General features: G+C 40.4%; 1 protein-coding gene across 1 annotated transcript; it reads right to left on the bottom strand.

Moving 5' to 3' along the window:
• Window positions 1–17,631: 17,631 nt before the first annotated feature.
• Window positions 17,632–21,290, bottom strand: LOC148293056 (uncharacterized). The gene is made up of 3 exons (XM_088244560.1): window positions 19,860–21,290; window positions 18,610–19,595; window positions 17,632–17,737 (listed from the first exon to the last, which is right to left on the bottom strand). Exons 1-3 carry the CDS (start codon window positions 21,288–21,290, stop codon window positions 17,632–17,634), a joined length of 2,523 nt encoding a protein of 840 aa, XP_088100686.1.
• Between the last annotated feature and the right edge of the window lie 224 nt (window positions 21,291–21,514).

Genomic DNA, 21,514 nt, shown 5'->3' with positions numbered 1-21,514 from the left:
TTTGTACCCTTCTAGCTTATGATTTGGTTATGTTATTGAGTTAAACTTGTGCTTTTAATCCATTTTCTGTTTTGATAAGTCCATAATTTCATACACTTGCATGCCTTCTTTACTTATTGATTTTGCTTAGTTTCTCTTTATTTTGAGTCACTTACCTCTGTTTGTGTGTTTTGTTGGTTAAGATAGCAAGAGATCACATTTGATGCAATCCATGCATGTTAAGGGCTGATTGGCAAAGAGCAAGAGCTTAAAGACAAAACCAAAGTTGGGCCACACTCCTTGTCAGTCCAGTTTCGTAAGTCACCTTGAAGGTCTCATTTCAGCAATCTGCACAACTCGGATGAGGAGACATTCTTCATAGAAGTTGTTCAATTGGGTGTCTAGTATAACATATCCAAAATTCAGCCCAATTGAACATATGTGGAGTCCTTAGGTCGTCCAACACTGAACCATGCTCAGGAGGATTTGCAGGTGCCAGCTTTGAGCCTTGTCTCCTCCTTTAAGCCATGTGCCTCACCCATGCTGCAACTGACTTTGGATCCAACATAATGAGTGAAGTGGGGAGACATTCCAGCTATGAAATTCTAAAGGAGCAAGTTGGTACATGCTGGAGTTATTATAGAGAAAGCATGTGCATGCATGTGAAGCAAAGAGAAAGGAGAGAGAGAAGAATGAGGAATGATGAGAGGCATTTTGCTTCAGCCTTTGAACATGGGAATTGAATTGGCAGATCACTTTGGAGCTGGAGATCAGGTTTTAATTGAAAGAGAAAGCATGTGCATGCATGTGAAGCAAAAAGAAAGCAAAGAAATGAAATGAAGTCAATTCCAGTCTCTGTTCGGCAGCCAACTTGCAAGGCCCAAAACGCACACTTCTACTGCTCCGATGGGAATACTTTCTTCATAGAAGTTGTTCCAATGGGTATCTCGTATAACATATCCAAATTTGAGCCCCATTGGATACGTTTTGAAACCTCTGGCCTTCCTACACCAAGTCTGGTTCAGAAAACTCGTTTTTCAACAACCAAAAGGCAACCACATGGGTTGGCAATCAAAAGGCAACCACATGGGTTGGCAGCAAAGGCAGCCACAACTGATCACCTTTGAACCCATGTGAAGATGCTTGAGGTGCAGCAGCAAAAGATGAAGGATGGTGTGGGAATCCATCATGATGTTCCTCCCTCTTAGCCCTATAAATAGAGAAGCCTTCAAGCTACAAAACAAACCCCAAGGGGGGAGCTCTCAAACACTTCTCTAGAGCTCCCTTCCCTTCTCTCCCTCAAATTCTCTTAGTTTCCTTTCAAGTTGTCAATTGTTGTAACAAAATTATTTTACTAAATTTTCCTTCAAGTTTTCTTAGTTCCACTTTACTTTTATTTGTAATGTACATTCTTTCTTAAGTATTCAAGTTTAATTAGTTTCCAAGTTTCAATTATGGTTTTTGTTCTTATTCATTATGCTTATAAGTTAATATGCTAGTTTGAATGATTGATCACCATTTAGGCTTGCATGTTAGCTATCTTGGTTTGAATTAAGAGTAGACACCATGGTTTAATTCGAATTGAACTATGAATAGGAAGAGTATGTATGGACATTCGACAACAGGGATTAGATACATGCTTGGTTGTTTAAATTGTTCTTCTATGCTTAATGGGTTCCTAATGCTTAATTTTAGGTTAGACAACAAATGATCAAATTAGGGAATTAGGAACACAAGGTTATGACCAAACACCATGGCTTAATCATACTTTAGCTAGAATCAATCCGTTAATCTAATTGAACTTGGGAACTTATTTGCTTGAGTTATTTCCTTTTTTCTTGTTTTATTTATTTTCTTTTTCATTTCTGTTTTATGTAGGGGAAATGAATTGGATCATTCAATCACCAATCCTCGTGGGATCGACCTCGCACTTACATATGCTATACTACCAAACGGCTCGTGCACTTGCGAGTATCACAAGTTGAGGATGCAGCTGAATCCATTTTGGTGCAGCTGAATCGAAGCAACAAGTTTTTGGCGCCGTTGCCGGGGATCGGTAACATTGTTTGATTCTATTTGGCTTTCCTACTTTATTTTATTTTTTTCTTAACTAGACAATTTCTTGTTTTAAAGTTAATGACGTTAATGGACAAGTTGTGTTTGTAGTCCAACAGAAAAGGACAATTGCCCAACAAGCAAGAGAACTGGGTTTAAGTCCCAGCTTACACAACCCATTGGTGTTTGTTACTTTGAAGCATGAAATTGGATGTGTGTTGATTTTCCTTTTCATTTTAGTTTTTATTTCCTCATCCTTTTAATTCTATTTCAAGTTTTCTGTGTTTGTTTTAGCAATTTATTATAGCTCAATAATAAAGGGAAAGAGAAGGCAACTTCAATCATAAAGATAGGAAGTGTGGAGTAGTGGGAGAAGTCGCGACCTCCAAATGCATCACGCTCGACCTAATCGCTTCAAGGGGGAGTATTCCAATCCTTTCTCTTTAGTTGTTTTGTTATTATTTCAATAATTTTAATTTTCTATTTCTTTTATAAGAAAATAAAAAAAGATTTTTTATATGAGCTGACTCGTGGTAACTCCAGTGAGCATCTCCGTCAATACAGTGTCTAGGAGTTCTTTAGGCGACACCTTCGGTGTCTAAGAAGTTTGGGTTTTAAGCGGGACCATTGTGACCCCTCCAACCTTCCCGGATCCCCTGGCTGTGTTTTCTGAGGCCCTTAACTGGTCATCCGTGAGTTGCTTGTATATTCGTGTGTTTTTAAATTAAGTTTTTTTTATATTTTCTTTGTTATCTTTTCTGTTGAGTCTTTGTTTTTGTTTTTGTTTTGTTAAGTTAGTTTATGTATTTTATTTACGTGGTATGGTTAGTTAGTTTATTTCTGAGTGTTAAAACACATTTTTATTTTATTTCAAACTCTGCATTAAAAACAAAAAAAACAAACAAACAAAAAACAAACAAAAAAAAAAAAAAACTTCTTCTTCTTCTTCTTCTTCTTTATCTTCATCTTCATCATCATCATGGCTTGCCTCTATTGTCTCGCACTTGTAGAATCTGTAGCAGCTCTACATGGTCCTCATTCTTTCTCTGCAGTGCTTCCACATGCTGATTGGCACAGTAGAGCCGCTTCTGCAAGTCCGCCACCATAGCCTTCAAGGAAGCCACTTCCTCGCTCAGCGCGGCACACTCCCGTGTCCTCGCCAGTAATCGCATGCCCAAATTGGTAGCCGAGACCACATGGAGCACAGATAAAGAGTGGGACTCATCCACCGCCATCTTGTCAGACCTACGTGCCACATGCGGATGATCTGCCGGTGTGAGTATACTGCCAATCATGCCACCCAGCAGCACTGCTCTGTTCGGCATTGCCTCAGCAAAGTTCGGTATTGCCTCAGCAAAGTTTGAGGCCGTGCCATGATGATATGTGGAGTTTGGGAAGACAGGAGTTGGAGGAGCCCTTATCTGGGCATTCGGTGGTGCAAGTGACAATTCAAGGTTGAGATCATCAAGGTGAGCGCATGAGGATGCCATTTTTTTTGTTTCAGGATTTTTTTATGTTTTTCTTTGAGTTTGCAGGAAGAAATGCTGGGTATCATCCGCTTGTAGAGGCGTGCTTTAAATAGACATATGCTGATGAGGGTGCCAACGCCATTTCGGATTTCCCGGGCATGCTCGACCTAATCGCTTCAAGGGGGAGCACCTTTACTTTCACTTTACTTTTCTTTTTTCCGTGTTTTCTGGTGTTTTATGTTTTTGTCCGTTACTTCCATTTTCTAGTGCTTTGTATTTTTGCCTTTCCCTTTCGGCTATCATCTTTGTCTTATTTTAGTTAGGGAAATGTGTTTTCTTTTCCGTTTGTCGTCTTTGTTTTATTTTAGTTGGGAAGTGTGTTTTCTTTTTGTTTTTCTTTTTCGTTCTGCAACCTTACTCTTTTATTTCCGAAAAAACAAAAAACAAAAAATAAAAACAACCAAAAAAATAAAATAAAAACAACAATAATGTTGTAGAAATCATTTCTTCACAGTGCTCGGTGTCTCGACCATTGGAGCTTTGAGTTTGGCCCTATGACTGTCCTCTTCTGGATTTTCACGCACAGCCTCTTGGGGCTCATCACTTGAGCTCCCAAAGATCGCAATCTTAGCTTGAGCGTAATTACTCTCGCGATCTGCTTGCTTGCGTTTACCCGGTCGGTCTAGGTCCTCTAGCTGCTTTCGCATGTCACGAGAGTACAACTCTACCATTTTTGATAGGTTTTTATTCTCGTCCCGCAATACTTCTAGCTGGTGTCGATTCACCTCCACTATCCTTGCCCGCTCTCTTTTCAAACTTTTTATAGCACTCTGACACTCTTCAACCATACTTCGCAAGTAGGCGATGACCCAAACTTGCGACTGTTGCCGTACTCTGCACGCTCAGTGCCAGGGCATCGCTCACGACCCGGTTGTCATCCCTTGTCCCCAGCACACGTATATCTTTAGGAGTCACTAAATTTCTAGCCACTCCAATGGCAACATCGTTGTCCAGGAGTATTGAGTCAGTTACTGTCACAGGCCCCCGTGCGGAAGCAAAGTAGGGCATCCATATTGGTGCCGCTGCTTGGCCCCGTGTCTGAGTCGGTGGAGCTAGGTTGAGATCCAACGAAAATGGGTAGGAAGAGGCCATTTGATTTCTCACTTTCTTTTCTTCTTTCTTTCTTTTCTCTTTTGTGTGTTTGAGTTTGTGTTTTTCACCCTTTCTTCTTTTTCCTTCTTATAGACATAGTCTTTGACAAACCCTAGCCATTGCAACGTCTGAGCATTTTATGAATCTCCAGCATTCCTTCAGTCCCACAACCTTCTCGCTTTCCAACCATACCCAACTCATTTATCACGACGTGTCTTTTCTGAACGGACGCGTTCAGCAAAGTCGGCTTCGCGCCTTTCCATGGTGCCCGTAATTTGCGCTTGTAGAGTCTGCGGCGCCTCTGTGCATCGACACGTGTCTCGCCCTGTCAGTTGGTCCCTTACACTGAACCGAGACATCATGACCCATGTTCTTTTATTTAAAATAAAAAAAATAAAATTTAACATGTGGGCTTCGGATTTCATTGTGGGTCGGGTTTTCACCGTTGTTTAGGTTTCAAAGTGGGCTAACTTTCTTTTGGGTTGAGCTTTCAATCGTTTGGGTTCTTGTTTGCGTAAGACTGTCTGTTTAGGGCTTACTGTTTTGAGTGTTTTCATTTCTTATTATTTGTTTGTTTGTTTTGTAATTTTTATTTTGTAATTATTTTCTTTTATTTTATTTTTGTATTTTGTTATTTTTATTTGCTTTAATACCTTCATTTGTTGTTATGACATTGCTTGTGGCTAATTTTTAAACATTGAGGACAATGTTCATTTCTAGGTTTGGGGGTATTGGAGTTTAGCATGTAAATTTGGTTTTTCCTTAATTTAATTTAATTTTTTTTTTATTTGCTTGTTTTTTTTTGTTTTTTTTTTGTTTGAGTCTTGCTTTTATTTTGATTTTGATTTTATTTTGATTTTTATTTTATTTCACTTTCCGAACACATTTGATGATATTGTGATAAATGTTTGCATGACTTAAATGAAAATTGATTTTATTTATTTCTTTATTTATTTATTTATTTGTAAATTTTTATTGTAAAAAAAAAAAAAAAACTTAAAAATTTAAATAATAAAAAAAATTTGGCATTGTTCTAGCATGATATGATTGAAACCTTCTTTACACTTGCCATTTGTTTCATAATTTTCCAATTAAAGGATTTGAATGACCCAAAGAATTGTATCAAGCATAAATTAGACTTATATAACCATATAATGTGACCTTTTGAGCCTTGCGCTTCATTTCATGAGTGTCCATACTTCTAGCGATTGCATTTCACTCAAAACACACCAAATGATTCCTCCCACCATATTATGATGTTGCCCAAGTTTTGGGCTCGATCCGAAATTAATAGGTGTTCCAAATTGGACAATTCAAGTTCAACGGCAGTTCGTTCCTAATTGGAGTGGTTGGTGTATTCCATACTTCTAGCGATTGGATTTCACTCAAAACTCCCCAAATGACTCCTCCCACCATATTATGATATTGCCCAAGTTTTGGGCTCGATCCGAAATCAATAGGTGTTCCAAATTGGACAATTCAAGTTCAACGGCAGTTTGTTCCTAATTGGAGTGGTTTGTGTGTTCCATACTTCTAGCGATTGCATTTCACTCAAAACTCACCAAATGACTCCTCCCACCATATTATGATGTTGCCCAAGTTTTGGGCTCGATCCGAAATCAATTAGTGTTCGACATTGGACAATTCAAGTTCAACGGCAGTTCGTTCCTAATTGGAGTGGTTGGTGTATTCTATACTTCTGGCGATTGGATTTCACTCAAAACTCACCAAATGACTCCTCCCAGCATATTATGATGTTGCCCAAGTTTGGGGCTCGATCCGAAATCAATAGGTGTGAGAAATTGGACAATTCAAGTGCATTGGCAGTTCGTTCCTAATTGGAGTGGTTGGTGTATTCCATACTTCTAGCGATTGGATTTCACTGAAAACTCACCAAATGACTCCTCCCACCATATTATGATGTTGCCCAAGTTTTGGGCTCGATCCGAAATCAATAGGTGTGAGAAATTGGTCAATTCAATTTCAACGACAGTTTGTTCCTAATTGGACTGGTTGTGATTTCCATACTTCTAGCGATTGGATTTCACTCAAAACTCTCCAAATGACTCCTCCCACCATATTATGATGTTGCCCAAGTTTTGGGCTCGATCCGAAATCAATAGGTGTGAGAAATTGGACAATTCAAGTTCAACGGCAGTTCGTTCCTAATTGGAGTGGTTGGTGTATTCCATACTTCTAGCGATTAGATTTCACTCAAAACTAACCAAATGACTCCTCCCACCATATTATGATGTTGCCCAAGTTTTGGGCTCGATCCGAAATCAATAGGTGTGAGAAATTGGACAATTCAAGTTCAACGGCAGTTCGTTCCTAATTGGAGTGGTTGGTGTATTCCATACTTCTAGCGATTGGATTTCACTCAAAACTCCGCAAATGACTCCTCCCACCATATTATGATATTGCCCAAGTTTTGGGCTCGATCCGAAATCAATCGGTGTTCCAAATTGGACAATTCAAGTTCAACGGCAGTTTGTTCCTAATTGGAGTGGTTTGTGTGTTCCATGCTTCTAGTGATTGCATTTCACTCAAAACTCACCAAATGACTCCTCCCACCATATTATGATGTTGCCCAAGTTTTGGGCTCGATCCGAAATCAATTGGTGTTCGACATTGGACAATTCAAGTTCAACGGCAGTTCGTTCCTAATTGGAGTGGTTGGTGTATTCCATACTTCTGGCGATTGGATTTCACTCAAAACTCACCAAATGACCCCTCCCAGCATATTATGATGTTGCCCAAGTTTTGGGCTCGATCCGAAATCAATAGGTGTGAGAAATTGGACAATTCAAGTGCATTGGCAGTTCGTTCCTAATTGGAGTGGTTGGTGTATTCCATACTTCTAGCGATTGGATTTCACTGAAAACTCACCAAATGACTCCTCCCTCCATATTATGATGTTGCCCAAGTTTGGGGCTCGATCCGAAATCAATAGGTGTGAGAAATTGGACAATTCAAGTTCAACGGCAGTTCGTTCCTAATTGGAGTGGTTGGTGTCTTCCATACTTCTAGCGAATGGATTTCACTCAAAACTCACCAAATGACTCCTCCCACCATATTATGATGTTGCCCAATGTTGTGAATTATTATGTTAACACGCAATTGTACGGGGCAATTAGTAGTATAGCAAGACAAGTACGAGGTCGTACCCACGAAGACTGAGAAGTGAAAACTAGTTATGTACTTAGCTTACCAAATTCAAGAAAGTAGGAGGTTATGTCTAAAACAGAATTTAAAGCAAGAGTGGTTGTGATTGTTGAACAAAATAAGCAAAATGAAATTGCAAACAAAAACAAGTAAACAAATGTAACAAAGAGTGGTTTTAAGAGATGGAAAACAGATTTGGAGACTAGGGCATTCGAATCACCATAACAATTCAATTCTGGGTTATAAGGAGTCAAGTAACAAGTCTAATTCAGATTCAAAGATTGATTCTAGCTAAAGTATGATTAGGCCATGGTGTTTGGTCCTAACCTTGTGTTCCTAATTCCCTAATTTGATCATTTGATGTCTAACCTAAAATTAAGCATTAGGAACCCATTAAGCATAGAAGAACAATTTAAACAACCAAGCATGTATCTAATCCCTGTTGTCGAATGTCCATACATACTCTTCCTATTCATAGTTCAATTCGAATTAAAGCATGGTGTCTACTCTTAATTCAAACCAAGATAGTTAACAAACAAGTTCTAATGGTGATCAATCATTCAAACAAGCATGTTAACTTATAAGCATAACGAATAAGAACATGAATCATGAATCAAACTTGAAACTCCAAACTTCAAACTTATAAACCCAGAATATTCATGTTAGGTTACATCGAAGCCCTAGTTATGGATTTAGCTACTCATAATGGAAAAGAAACTAAAACAGAAATGGGAAAACATAATGAATGCCATAAGAGTAGAAAAACCCTTTTCTGAAGTTCTTGTGGTGTCCAATGCTTCTCCAAGAGCTTCTCGACGTCTAGAAGGATGTATGAAGGATATGGAGGTGATTTGGGATGAGTTTGAGTGAGTGGTGATGGCTGAGAAAGAGGAAATTCGTAGGGAAATGGAAGGGAGGTTTTCTGGAGCTGTTTTGGTGATTTTGGGGCAGTTTAGAGTATTGGGTTGATTGCTTGAGTGTTTGGGGTTGTGGGAATGTATGAGGATGATTTCTGGATGTGTTGATGGAATGATGGAAGTGTGGAGGATGGCTGAAGTGAAGTTTGTAGCTTGAAGACTCCTCTACTTCATCTTGTCTATGTTAGTGTGGTTGGAATCAATCCCATCCCATACTTCTTTTGCTGCACCTCAAGCTTTCTTCACATGGGTGTTCAATTGTGGCTGCCTTTTGCTGCCAACCCATGTGGGTTTTCTTTTGGTTGCTGGAAATAAAAGATGCTGCTGAACCAGGTTGGTGTATGAAGGCCTGAGATTTCAATATGTATGCAATGGGGCTCAAATTTGGATATGTCATAATAGACACCCACTGGAACAACTTTGCTGTAGAATGCATTCCCATCTGAGCAGTATAAGTGTACGTTTTGGGCTTTGCAAGTTGACTGCCGAAAATAGACTGGAATGTATGGTGTGCATTTTGATGGGCCCATGGATTGGGCTTGACTTCATCAATTGATACGTTTTAGCAGTCTATCTTGCAGCTCAGAATCTCTTCTTTCCAACCACATATTAATTGGGCCAATACACGTTGGGAGGAGGAAGTTAAGGCTGAAGCAAATTGCTAACTCAGTCTGCTCGTTTTTTCACCATTTTGCATCTTTTCCTATCCAAAGCCACCATTGCTATCTAAGGCCCAATGAACTGAATGATAAATAGAAAAGGGATTAAAAGCACAAGTTTAACTCAACAACATAACCAAATCAAAAGCTAGAGGGGTACAAAATGATATACAATTATGAACTGATCACCCAAGTTTTGGGCTTGATCCGAAATCAATAGGTGTTCCAAACTGGACAACTCAAGTTCAACGGCAGTTCGTTCCTAATTGGAGTGGTTGGTGTATTCCATACTTCTAGCGATTGGATTTCACTCAAAACTCACCAAATGACTCCTCCCACCATATTATGATGTTGCCCAGGTTTGGGGCTCGATCCGAAATCAATAGGTGTGAGAAATTGGACAATTCAAGTTCAACGGCAATTCGTTCCTAATTGGAGTGGTTGGTGTATTCCATGCTTCTAGCGATTGGATTTCTCTCAAAACTCACCAAATGACTCCTCCCACCATATTTGGATTTTGCCCAAGTTTGGGCTCGATCCAAAATCAATAGGTGTGAGAAATTGGACAATTCAAGTTCAACGGCAGATCGTTCCTAATTGGAGTGGTTGGTGTATTCCATACTTCTAGCGATTGGATTTCATTCAAAACTCACCAAATGACTCCTCCCACCATATTATGAGGTTGCCCAAGTTTGGGGCTCGATCCGAAATCAATAGGTGCGAGAAATTGGACAATTCAAGTTCAACGGCAGTTCGTTCCTAATGGGAGTGGTTGGTGTATTCCAAACTTCTAGCGATTGGATTTCACTCAAAACTCACCAACTGACTCCTCCCACCATATTATGATGTAGCCCAAGTTTTGGGCTCGATCCGAAATCAATAGGTGTGAGAAACTGGACAATTCGAGTTCAACGGCAGTTCGTTCCTAATTGGAGGGGATGGTGTATTCCATAATTCTAGCGATTGGATTTCATTGAAAACTCACCAAATGACTCCTCCCACCATATTATGAGGTTGCCTAAGTTTGGGGCTCGATCCGAAATCAATAGGTGTGAGAAATTGGACAATTCAAGTTCAACGGCAGTTCGTTCCTAATTGGAGGGGATGGTGTATTCCATACTTCTAGCGATTGGATTTCACACAAAACTCACCAAATGACTCCTCCCACCATATTATGATGTTACATAAGTTTTGGGCTCGATCCGAAATCAATAGGTGTTCCAAATTGGACAACTCAAGTTCAACGGCAGTTCGTTCCTAATTGGAGTGGTTGGTGTATTCCATACTTCTAGCGATTGGATTTCACTCAAAACTCACCAAATGACTCCTCCCACCATATTATGATGTTGCCCAGGTTTGGGGCTCGATCCGAAATCAATAGGTGCGAGAAATTGGACAATTCAAGTTCAACGGCAGTTCGTTCCAAATTGGAGTGGTTTGTGTATTCCATGCTTCTAGCGATTGGATTTCTCTCAAAACTCACCAAAAGACTCCTCCCACCATATTTGGATTTTGCCCAAGTTTGGGCTCGATCCAAAATCAATAGGTGTGAGAAATTGGACAATTCAAGTTCAACGGCAGATCGTTCCTAATTGGAGTGGTTGGTGTATTCCATACTTCTAGCGATTGGATTTCATTCAAAACTCACCAAAAGACTCCTCCCACCATATTATTAGGTTGCCCAAGTTTGGGGCTCGATCCGAAATCAATAGGTGTGAGAAATTGGACAATTCAAGTTCAACGGCAGTTCATTCCTAATGGGAGTGGTTGGTGTATTCCAAACTTCTAGCGATTGGATTTCACTCAAAACTCACCAAATGACTCCTCCCACCATATTATGATGTAGCCCAAGGTTTGGGCTCGATCCGAAATCAATAGGTGTGAGAAATTAGACAATTGGAGTTCAACGGCAGTTCGTTCCTAATTGGACGGGATGGTGTATTCCATACTTCTAGCGATTGGATTTCATTGAAAACTCACCAAATGACTCCTCCCACCATATTATGAGGTTGCCTAAGTTTGGGGCTCGATCCGAAATCAATAGGTGTGTGAAATTGGACAATTCAAGTTCAACGGCAGTTCGTTCCTAATTGGAGGGGATGGTGTATTCCATACTTCTAGCGATTGGATTTCAAACAAAACTCACCAAATTACTCCTCCCACCATATTATGATGTTACATAAGTTTTGGGCTCGATCCGAAGAAAATAGGTGTTCCAAATTGGACAATTCAAGTTCAACGGCAGTTCTTTCCTAATTGGATGGGATGGTGTATTCCATACTTCTAGCGATTGGATTTCACTCAAAACTAACCCAATGACTCCTCCCACCATATTATGATGTTGCCCAAGTTTTGGGCTCGATCAGAAATCAATAGGTGTTCCAAATTGGACAATTCAAGTTCAACGGCAGTTCGTTCCTAATTGGAGTGGTTGGTGTATTCCATACTTCTAGCGATTGGATTTCACTCAAAACTAACCAAATGACTCCTCCCACCATATTATGATGTTGCCCAAGTTTTGGGCTCGATCCGAAATCAATAGGTGTTCCAAATTGGACAATTCAAGTTCAACGGCAGTTCGTTCCTAATTGGAGTGGTTGGTGTATTCCATACTTCTAGCGATTGGATTTCACTCAAAAATCACCAACTGAATCCTCGCACCATATTATGATGTTACCCAAGTTTTGGGCTCGATCCGAAATCAATAGGTGTTCCAAATTGGACAATTCAAGTTCAACGGCAGTTCGTTCCTAATTGGAGTGGTTGGTGTATTCCATACTTCTAGCGAATGGATTTCTCTCAAAACTCACCAAATGACTCCTCTCGCCATATTATGATGTTGCCCAAGTTTGGGGCTCGATCCGAAATCAATAGGTGTGAGAAATTGGACAATTCAAGTTCAACGGCAGATCGTTCCTAATTGGAGTGGTTGGTGTATTCCACACTTCTAGCGGTTGGATTTCACTCAAAATTCCCCAAATGACTCCTCCCACCATATTATGATGTTGCCCAACTTTTGGGCTCGATCCGAAATCAATAGGTGTTCCAAATTGGACATTTCAAGTTCAACGGCAGTTCGTTCCTAATTGGAGTGGTTGGTGTATTCCATACTTCTAGCGATTGGATTTCACTCAAAACTCACCAAATGACGCCTCCCACCATATTTGGATGTTGCCCAAGTTTGGGGCTCGATCCGAAATCAATAGGTGTGAGAAATTGGACAATTCATGTTCAACGGCAGTTCGTTCCTAATTGGAGTGGTTGGTGTCTTCCATACTTCTAGCGATTGGATTTCACTCAAAACTCACCAAATGACTCCTCCCACCATATTATGATGTTGCCCAAGTTTTGGGCTTCATCCGAAATCAATAGGTGTTCGAAATGGGACAATGCAAGATCAACGGCAGTTCGTTCCTAATTTGAGTGGTTGGTGTATTCCATACTTCTAGCGATTGGATTTCACCCAAAACTCACCAAACGACTCCTCCCACCATATTATGATGTTGCCCAAGTTTGGGGCTCGATCCGAAATCAATAGGTGTTCCAAATTGGACAATTCAAGTTCAACGGCAGTTCGTTCCTAATTGGAGTGGTTGGTGTATTCCATACTTCTAGCGATTGGATTTCACTCAAAACTACCCAAATGACTCCTCCCACCATATTATGATGTTGCCCATGTTTTGGTCTCGATCCGAAATCAATAGGTGTTCCAAATTGGACAATTCAAGTTCAACGGCAGTTCGTTCCTAATTGGAGTGGTTGGTGTATTCCATACTTCTAGCGATTGAATTTCACTCAAAACTCCCCAAATGACTCCTCCCACCATATTATGATATTGCCCAAGTTTTGGGCTCGATCCGAAATCAATCGGTGTTCCAAATTGGACAATTCAAGTTCAACGGCAGTTCGTTCCTAATTGGAGTGGTTGGTGTATTCCATACTTCTAGCGATTGGATTTCATTCAAAACTCACCAAATGACTCCTCCCACCATATTATGAGGTTGCCCAAGTTTGGGGCTCGATCCGAAATCAATAGGTGTGAGAAATTGGACAATTCAAGTTCAACGGCAGTTCATTCCTAATGGGAGTGGTTGGTGTATTCCATACTTCTAGTGATTGGATTTCACTCAAAACTAACCAAATGACTCCTCCCACCATATTATGGTGTAGCCCAAGTTTTGGGCTCGATCCGAAGTCAATAGGTGTTCCAAATTGGACAATTCAAGTTAAACGGCAGTTCGTCCCTAATGGGAGTGGTTGGTGTATTCCATACTTCTAGCGATTGGATTTCACTCAAAACTCACCAAATGACTCCTCCCACCATATTATGATGTAGCCCAAGTTTTGGGCTCGATCCGAAATCAATAGGTGTTCCAAATTGGACAATTCAAGTTCAACGGCAGTTCGTTCCTAATTGGAGTGGTTGGTGTATTCCATAGTTCTAGCGATTGGATTTCACTCAAAACTAACCAAATGAATCCTCCCACCATATTTTGATGTTGCCCAAGTTTTGGGCTCGATCCGAAATCAATAGGTGTTCCAAATTGGACAATTCAAGTTCAACGGCAGTTCGTTCCTAATTGGAGTGGTTGGTGTATTCCATACTTCTAGCGATTGGATTTCATTCAAAACTCACCAAATGACTCCTCCCACCATATTATGAGGTTGCCCAAGTTTGGGGCTCGATCCGAAATCAATAGGTGTGAGAAATTGGACAATTCAAGTTCAACGGCAGTTCGTTCCAAATGGGAGTGGTTGGTGTATTCCAAACTTCTAGCGATTGGATTTCACTCAAAACTCACCAAATGACTCCTCCCACCATATTATGATGTAGCACAAGTTTTGGGCTCGATCCGAAATCAATAGGTGTGAGAAATTGGACAATTCGAGTTCAACGGCAGTTCGTTCCTAATTGGAGGGGATGGTGTATTCCATACTTCTAGCGATTGGATTTCATTGAAAACTCCCCAAATGACTCCTCCCACCATATTATGAGGTTGCCTAAGTTTGGGGCTCGATCCGAAATCAATAGGTGTGAGAAATTGGACAATTCAAGTTCAACGGCAGTTCATTCATAATTGGAGGGGATGGTGTATTCCATACTTCTAGCGATTGGATTTCACACAAAACTCACCAAATGACTCCTCCCACCATATTATGATGTTACATATGTTTTGGGCTCGATCCGAAGTCAATAGGTGTTCCAAATTGGACAATTCAAGTTCAACGGCAGTTCGTTCCTAATTGGACGGGATGGTGTATTCCATACTTCTAGCGATTGGATTTCACTCAAAACTAACCCAATGACTCCTCCCACCATATTATGATGTTGCCCAAGTTTTGGGCTCGATCCGAAATCAATAGTTGTTCCAAATTGGACAATTCAACTTCAACGGCAGTTCGTTCCTAATTGGAGTGGTTGGTGTATTCCATACTTCTAGCGATTGGATTTCACTCAAAACTAACCAAATGACTCCTCCCACCATATTATGATGTTGCCCAAGTTTTGGGCTCGATCCGAAATCCATAGGTGTTCCAAATTGGACAATTCAAGTTCAACGGCAGTTCGTTCCTAATTGAAGTGGTTGGTGTATTCCATACTTAGAATTCACTTTTGATTGCAGCATCAAACTTTAAACACAAAGGGAAGATCTGTACAATTTTAGGGTCAGATCCACTTTTTTTTTTTTTTTTTTTTTTTTTTTTGGACCCTTCTTCAACAACCAAAAGTTGTGAACTCATTCTTACTTCTTTTCATCTTGTTTTTCTTCTTTTTTTTATTTTATTTTATTTTTGATGAAACCACACAGAAACTCCTCTTTTCATCAACTCAAAAGAACAATTCTGCAAATCGTAGACAAAAGGAATTCCCAACAAGTCATGCTTCACTATTCTTTAAGAACAAGGGTATGGATATTCCTGTACTAGGCTGGGTAAGGATAATGCCGGCTTCACAAGGAAAATAGGCTAAATAAGGCTCAAAGGGGTTATACCTACAATATAAATGCAAGGGATAAGGCTTTTTGGCTCTGGTGGTAACTACACACCTTCATCTTGTTATTTGTTATGCACTTCATTTTACGTTTTGAATGAAACGGGCATGAGTTCTAGTATTTGGAACTTAAATGATGAAAACGCATTCTAAGTAGCAACCAAGCAAAGAACTAATGAGATCATGCAACGACTTTAGAAAACAAGAATATCCAGATTAATAACTCTCCAAACAAAGGCTAGGCTCAAGTCTCACAGGGTTGTAGCATTAGTTTGAGTTTCTTCCTTCAAGCATGTTACAAAAACTGATTTTTTCTTTTTGTGCTTACATGTGAGTTCGTAAATGATGACTACAACTAAGTATTAACCAAAGAGCATATCAAACTTCCACCCATGTTTGCAACTTTCCATAACAGTCATGCAATTAAAAACCAAATCCTCATCATTGCGTTGGAAGGTACCCTAAGACACAAACAAGCAACAAAAACGACTCTTTTTTTGGTTATAAATGACACAAAAACACTTTAAAACAGTGAATAACCACATTAGTAGCGATAGGGATTCAAAAATAATTCATGAAAAGAACTTTGTTTACCCCCCCACACTTAAACCAAACATTGTCCTCAATATTTCAAAAATAAACGTAAATAAGAAAGCAATAAAAGATAGCTAGCAAACAAGACAATCATGGCAAAGTAAAAACAATAAAGAGAAGGGTAAAAGAGAGCAAATCTGGTTGTAGGAGCCGAATATTCCAAAGTCCTTTTATTCGAACACCTGGGTTGCCTCCCAAGAAGCGCTTGCTTTAACGTCTTCCAGCCGGACGATACCTCCTTTTAAGCTCCAGTAGGTCCTACGGCACAGAGGGGTACATCCTCCACAACATGCTCTTCAAAACACTCATAATAAGGCTTCAAACGGTGTCCATTGACTTTGAATTCATGCCCTGTCTTTAAACTTTGAATTTGGACTGCACCATAAGGGAAGACATTAGTAACAACAAAAGGACCAATCCATTTAGAACGCAACTTACCTGGAAACAATCGAAGGCGGGAGTTGAAAAGTAAAACTTTCTGCCCTATAGAGAACGTCTTGCTACGAATCATCTTGTCATGGAATGCCTTCGTTTTCTCCTTATAGATATGAGCGTTCTCATAAGCCTCGTTCCGAATCTCTTCAAGCTCATTCAATTGAAGCTTCCTATGAAGACCAGCTGTATCTATGTCCATGTTGAATGCTTTGACTGCCCAATGCGCTTTGTGCTCCAACTCAACCGGAAGATGGCACGGTTTCCCATAGATGAGCCGAAATGGAGACATCCCAATTGGTGTTTTATAGGCTGTACGGTACGCCCACAATGCATCATTCAAGTGCAAGCTCCAATCTTTCCTAGTGGGTCCAACTGTCTTCTCCAAAATCTGCTTGATTTCTCGATTAGACACCTCGGCTTGCCCACTTGTTTGAGGGTGATAGGGTGTCGAGACCCTATGTGTGACATTATACTTTTTAAGCAGCGCCTCTATGGTTCGATTGCGAAAATGGGAACCCCCGTCACTGATAAGTACCCTCGGCATTCCAAATCTGGAAAATATGTTAGTTTTGACAAAATCTGCAACCACTTTGGAATCATTAGTACGGGTGGCTTTCGCTTCCACCCATTTCGATACATAATCAACCGCAAGTAAAATATAATTGAAACCATGAGATGAAGGAAAAGGACCCATGAAATCGATGCCCCAAGCATCAAAGATTTCGACAAAGTGGATTGGGGTCTGCGGCATTTGATCTTTTGGACCTATATTCCCTGTTCTTTGACAACGATCACAGGTTATGCAAAAAATTCTAGCATCCTTAAATATAGTAGGCCAATAAAATCCACATTCTAGAACTTTAAGGGCTGTCCTTTGAGTGCCAAAGTGACCCCCACATGCATATGTGTGGCAGAAAGTTAAAATTGAATTAAACTTCGAATCATGTACACATCTACGAAGAATCTGATCAGGGCAATATTTCCACAAGTACGGGTCATCCCATACATAAAACCGTGCATCCTTTGCAAGTTTATCACGTTGGTGCTTGTTTAGTGTGCTTGGAGCTTGTTTAGACACTAAATAATTCACAATATCTGCATACCATGGCTCACTTACCTCAATGGACAGCAGCTGCTCGTCTGGAAATAATTCTGGGATAGGTAATGGCTCCTCATCATGCACCAAACGGCTTAAGTGGTCAGCCACCACGTTCTCACTTCCTTTCTTGTCTCGGATTTCGACGTCGAACTCTTGGAGAAGGAGCATCCATCGAATAAGCCTTGGTTTGGCTTCTTTCTTCATGAGCAAGTATTTCAACGCTGCATGGTCAGAATAAATTATGACTTTAGTTCCAAGTAAATAAGAGCGAAACTTATCTAAAGCAAACACAACAGCAAGGAGTTCTTTTTCAGTGGTGGAATAGTTCAATTGAGCGTCATTCAAGGTCCGTGAGGCATAGTAGATGACATGCGGCTGCTTGTCCTTCCTTTGTCCCAAAACAGCCCCTATTGCATAATCTGAGGCATCGCACATCAGTTCAAAAGGAAGACTCCAATCTGGTGGAACTATGATGGGGGCTGAAGTTAGCAGTTTTTTTAGGTGATTGAATGCCTTCTCACATTCATCATTGAACACAAATGGCACATCCTTCTGTAGGAGTCGACACAGGGGTGTTGCAATCTTTGAGAAATCTTTGATAAAACGTCTATAGAATCCTGCATGTCCAAGGAAAGAACGAACCTCTCTCACCGAAGTGGGGGAGGGTAAGTAGCGTACAAGATCTATTTTTGATTTATCAACTTCAATTCCCTTTTCTGAAATTATATGACCCAAAACTATGCCTTGTTTTACCATAAAGTGACATTTTTCCCAATTTAAAACAAGGTTAGTTTCAATGCATCGTCCCAATATCAAAGTGAGATTAGCTAAACAATCATCAAATGAATCACCAAAAACACTAAAATCGTCCATAAAGACTTCAATAATCTTCTCAACATAATCTGAAAAGATACTTACCATGCATCTTTGAAACGTGGCCGGTGCATTACATAAACCGAATGGCATTCGACGATAGGCAAAGGTACCAAATGGACAAGTAAAAGTGGTCTTCTCTTGATCGTCCGGAGCTATGACAATTTGATTATATCCAGAATACCCATCAAGAAAGCAATAAAATGAATGACCAGCTAACCTTTCAAGCATTTGATCGATGAACGGTAAAGGGAAGTGATCCTTCCTTGTGGTGGCGTTGAGCTTCCTATAATCGATGCAAACTCTCCAACCTGTTTGGATACGGGTAGGCACAAGTTCGTTCTCTTCATTCTTCACCACAGTGACTCCCGATTTCTTTGGAACAACTTGAACCGGTGAAACCCATCGACTGTCCGAAATTGGGTAAATCACTCCACAATCATAAAGCTTGATAATCTCCTTCTTCACAACTTCCAGCATTGGAGGGTTGAGTCGGCGTTGAGCCTCTCGAGATGGTTTGGCCCCATCCTCCAAAAGTATGCGATGCATGCATGTTGTAGGACTTATCCCCTTGATATCGGCCAAGGTCCATCCAATGGCTGCTTTGTATTCCTTCAACACCCGTACCAGTTTCTCCTCCTCTACTGCCGTGAGTGATGAAGAGACTATGACTGGCAATGTCTCTTTATCTCCCAAAAAGACATACTTCAAATGATTTGGTAATGGTTTAAGCTCCAGAGTGGGTGCCTGAATTACTGAAGGTAACAACTTGTTAGTAGAAAAGGAAATTGGAATTGGGATTGTTGGCTTACCAACAAGTTGTGGCAATGACTCAAGGGCAGCCACCATCTCGCCAATTGTTGCATGATTAGGCTCGGCCATGTTGGTTTTGAGTCCAATTCCTTTAGCAATGGTTGTTTCAAGAGCATCCCTATTTAGGAATTCATGATATTCCTGCGCCAAAATTTCAAATACATCAATAGAGAAGCAAGAATGATCATCAATAGGATACCTTATAGCTTCAGAGATATTGAAATCAATTATGTCGCCATCAAATTCCATTGTCAACGTCCCCTTGAACACATCTATCTTGGTGCGAGCTGTCTTCATGAAGGGTCTTCCAAGTAGGATTGGCAATGGTGTAGAATGGGCCGAATCTTCCATCTCAAGCACATAGAAATCTGCTGGGAATATCAAATGATTAACCTGCACCAAAACATCTTCCAAGACTCCTTTCGGATATGCATTAGAACGATCGGCTAATTGAATTATAACACCATCGTTTTTAAGCTCTCCTAGGTTCATAGATGCATAAATTGAGTATGGCATGACATTAATGGAAGCACCCAAATCTAACATGGCCTTTTCAAACTTGGTATTACCAATAACACAAGGGATTGTGAAACTACCTGGGTCTTTGCATTTAGGTGGCAGCTTACGTTGCAAAACTGCAGAAACATTCTCACTTACCTGTACCACTTCCTTGTTCGAGATCCGCCTCCTTGTTGTACAAAGCTCCTTCAAAAATTTAGCATACTTTGGAACTTGCTTTATTGCATCAAGAAGGGGAATATTGACTTGTACTTTCCTGAAGGTCTCTAAGATATCTTTTTCATTCTCTTCCTTCTTAGATTGCATAAACCTGCAAGGGAAAGGCACATTTGGTGGAATGGGGTTAAAATGAATTGAATTCGAACCAACCTTACCCGATTTGGGTGCTGTAGGAGCCTTAGAAGGCTGCGACAAGGGTTGCTCTTCCCTTGCCGTGGCCTTGTTCATCTCGTCTCCTTCGGGCAGCAGCTGTTCGTCCTCTTTTTGGCTTTGTTTGGAAGTTTTGGGATTGGTTCCAACCTCTTTACCACTTCTCAAGGTGACAGCTTTAGCCGTTTCAAAACCTCCCTTTGGGTTGACGATGGTTGAACTAGGTAGTTTACCTTCTTCTCTGAACTGTCCCATGAATTCCGCCATTTGCCCAATTTGCTTCTTCACTTCGCCCATTTCTTTGGCTTGATTTTGCAAACCCTGAGTCAAAGAGGTTAGTACTTGAAGAACTTTATCATTATCCAAAGACGTACCTGAATTTGGTTGGGCAGATTGTGGTGGGAGTGGTGGTGCGAATGGCCTCTGATAGAGTCCTGGAGGTGGCTGTCTATATCCGCCTTGTTGTTGAGTTTGTTGAGGGTCCCTCCACTTCATATTTGGATGATCTCTCCAGCCCGGATTGTAAGTGTTGGAGTATGGATCATACTTTGGCTGATTGTGGCCTTGATACCCAATGGCGTTGGCACTTTCCCATCCCCCATTCTCTATTAATTGAGGGCATTGATCAGAGGGGTGTCCTTGCACAGAGCACACGCCACAAGTACTACTTCCTTGCACTTTGGATCCTTCAACAACCTGTGAAATAAGAGTAGTGAGATTAGCCATTTGAGATTGAAGTTCTGAAATAGCACTTACCTCATTAACTTGACTTGGCCGTGTATGATCTCTTTCTCCAACTCCTTCGTATTGTTGTGCATTCAAGGCTCGGTTTGTGATTAAGATCTTCGCTGCAACTGGTGTTTTGTCAACCAACGCACCTCCTGCTGAAGCATCAAGCATTTGTCTCTCGAGTGGAAGTAGTCCTTCATAGAAATATTGAATTAAAAGCTCTTCCTTCATTTGATGTTGTGGGCAGGATGCAACTAAAGTCTTGAAACGCTCATAATATGCTGGGAAGGATTCTCCCGGGCCTTGTTGAATTCCACTAATTCTCTTCCTCAAAAGAATGACTCTTGAAGTTGGGAAGAATTTTTCTAAGAATGCGCTCTTCATGCTTTCCCAAGAAGTGACGGTTCCAGGTGCTAACTCAAAGAGCCAATCCTTAGCCTTTTCCAAAAGAGAGAATGGAAAGGCTTTCATCTTTAGAATGTTGCTATCCACGTTGATTGGTGTCATGCTTGAACATACCACTTCGAATTCCTTCAAATGCTTGTTTGGATCTTTGATCGGTTCATAATTGTATATCATTTTGTACCCTTCTAGCTTATGATTTGGTGATGTTATTGAGTTAAACTTGTACTTTTAATCCATTTTCTGTTTTGATAAGTCCATAATTTCATACACTTGCATGCCTTCTTTACTTA

This window comes from Prunus avium, chromosome 7 (genome assembly GCF_965620075.1).
Source record: "Prunus avium chromosome 7, drPruAviu1.hap1.1, whole genome shotgun sequence".
In the NCBI taxonomy this organism is placed as follows: Eukaryota; Viridiplantae; Streptophyta; class Magnoliopsida; order Rosales; family Rosaceae; genus Prunus; species Prunus avium.
Note: the sequence above shows the minus strand (reverse complement) of the source record. Positions and strands in the feature narration are given on the sequence as shown.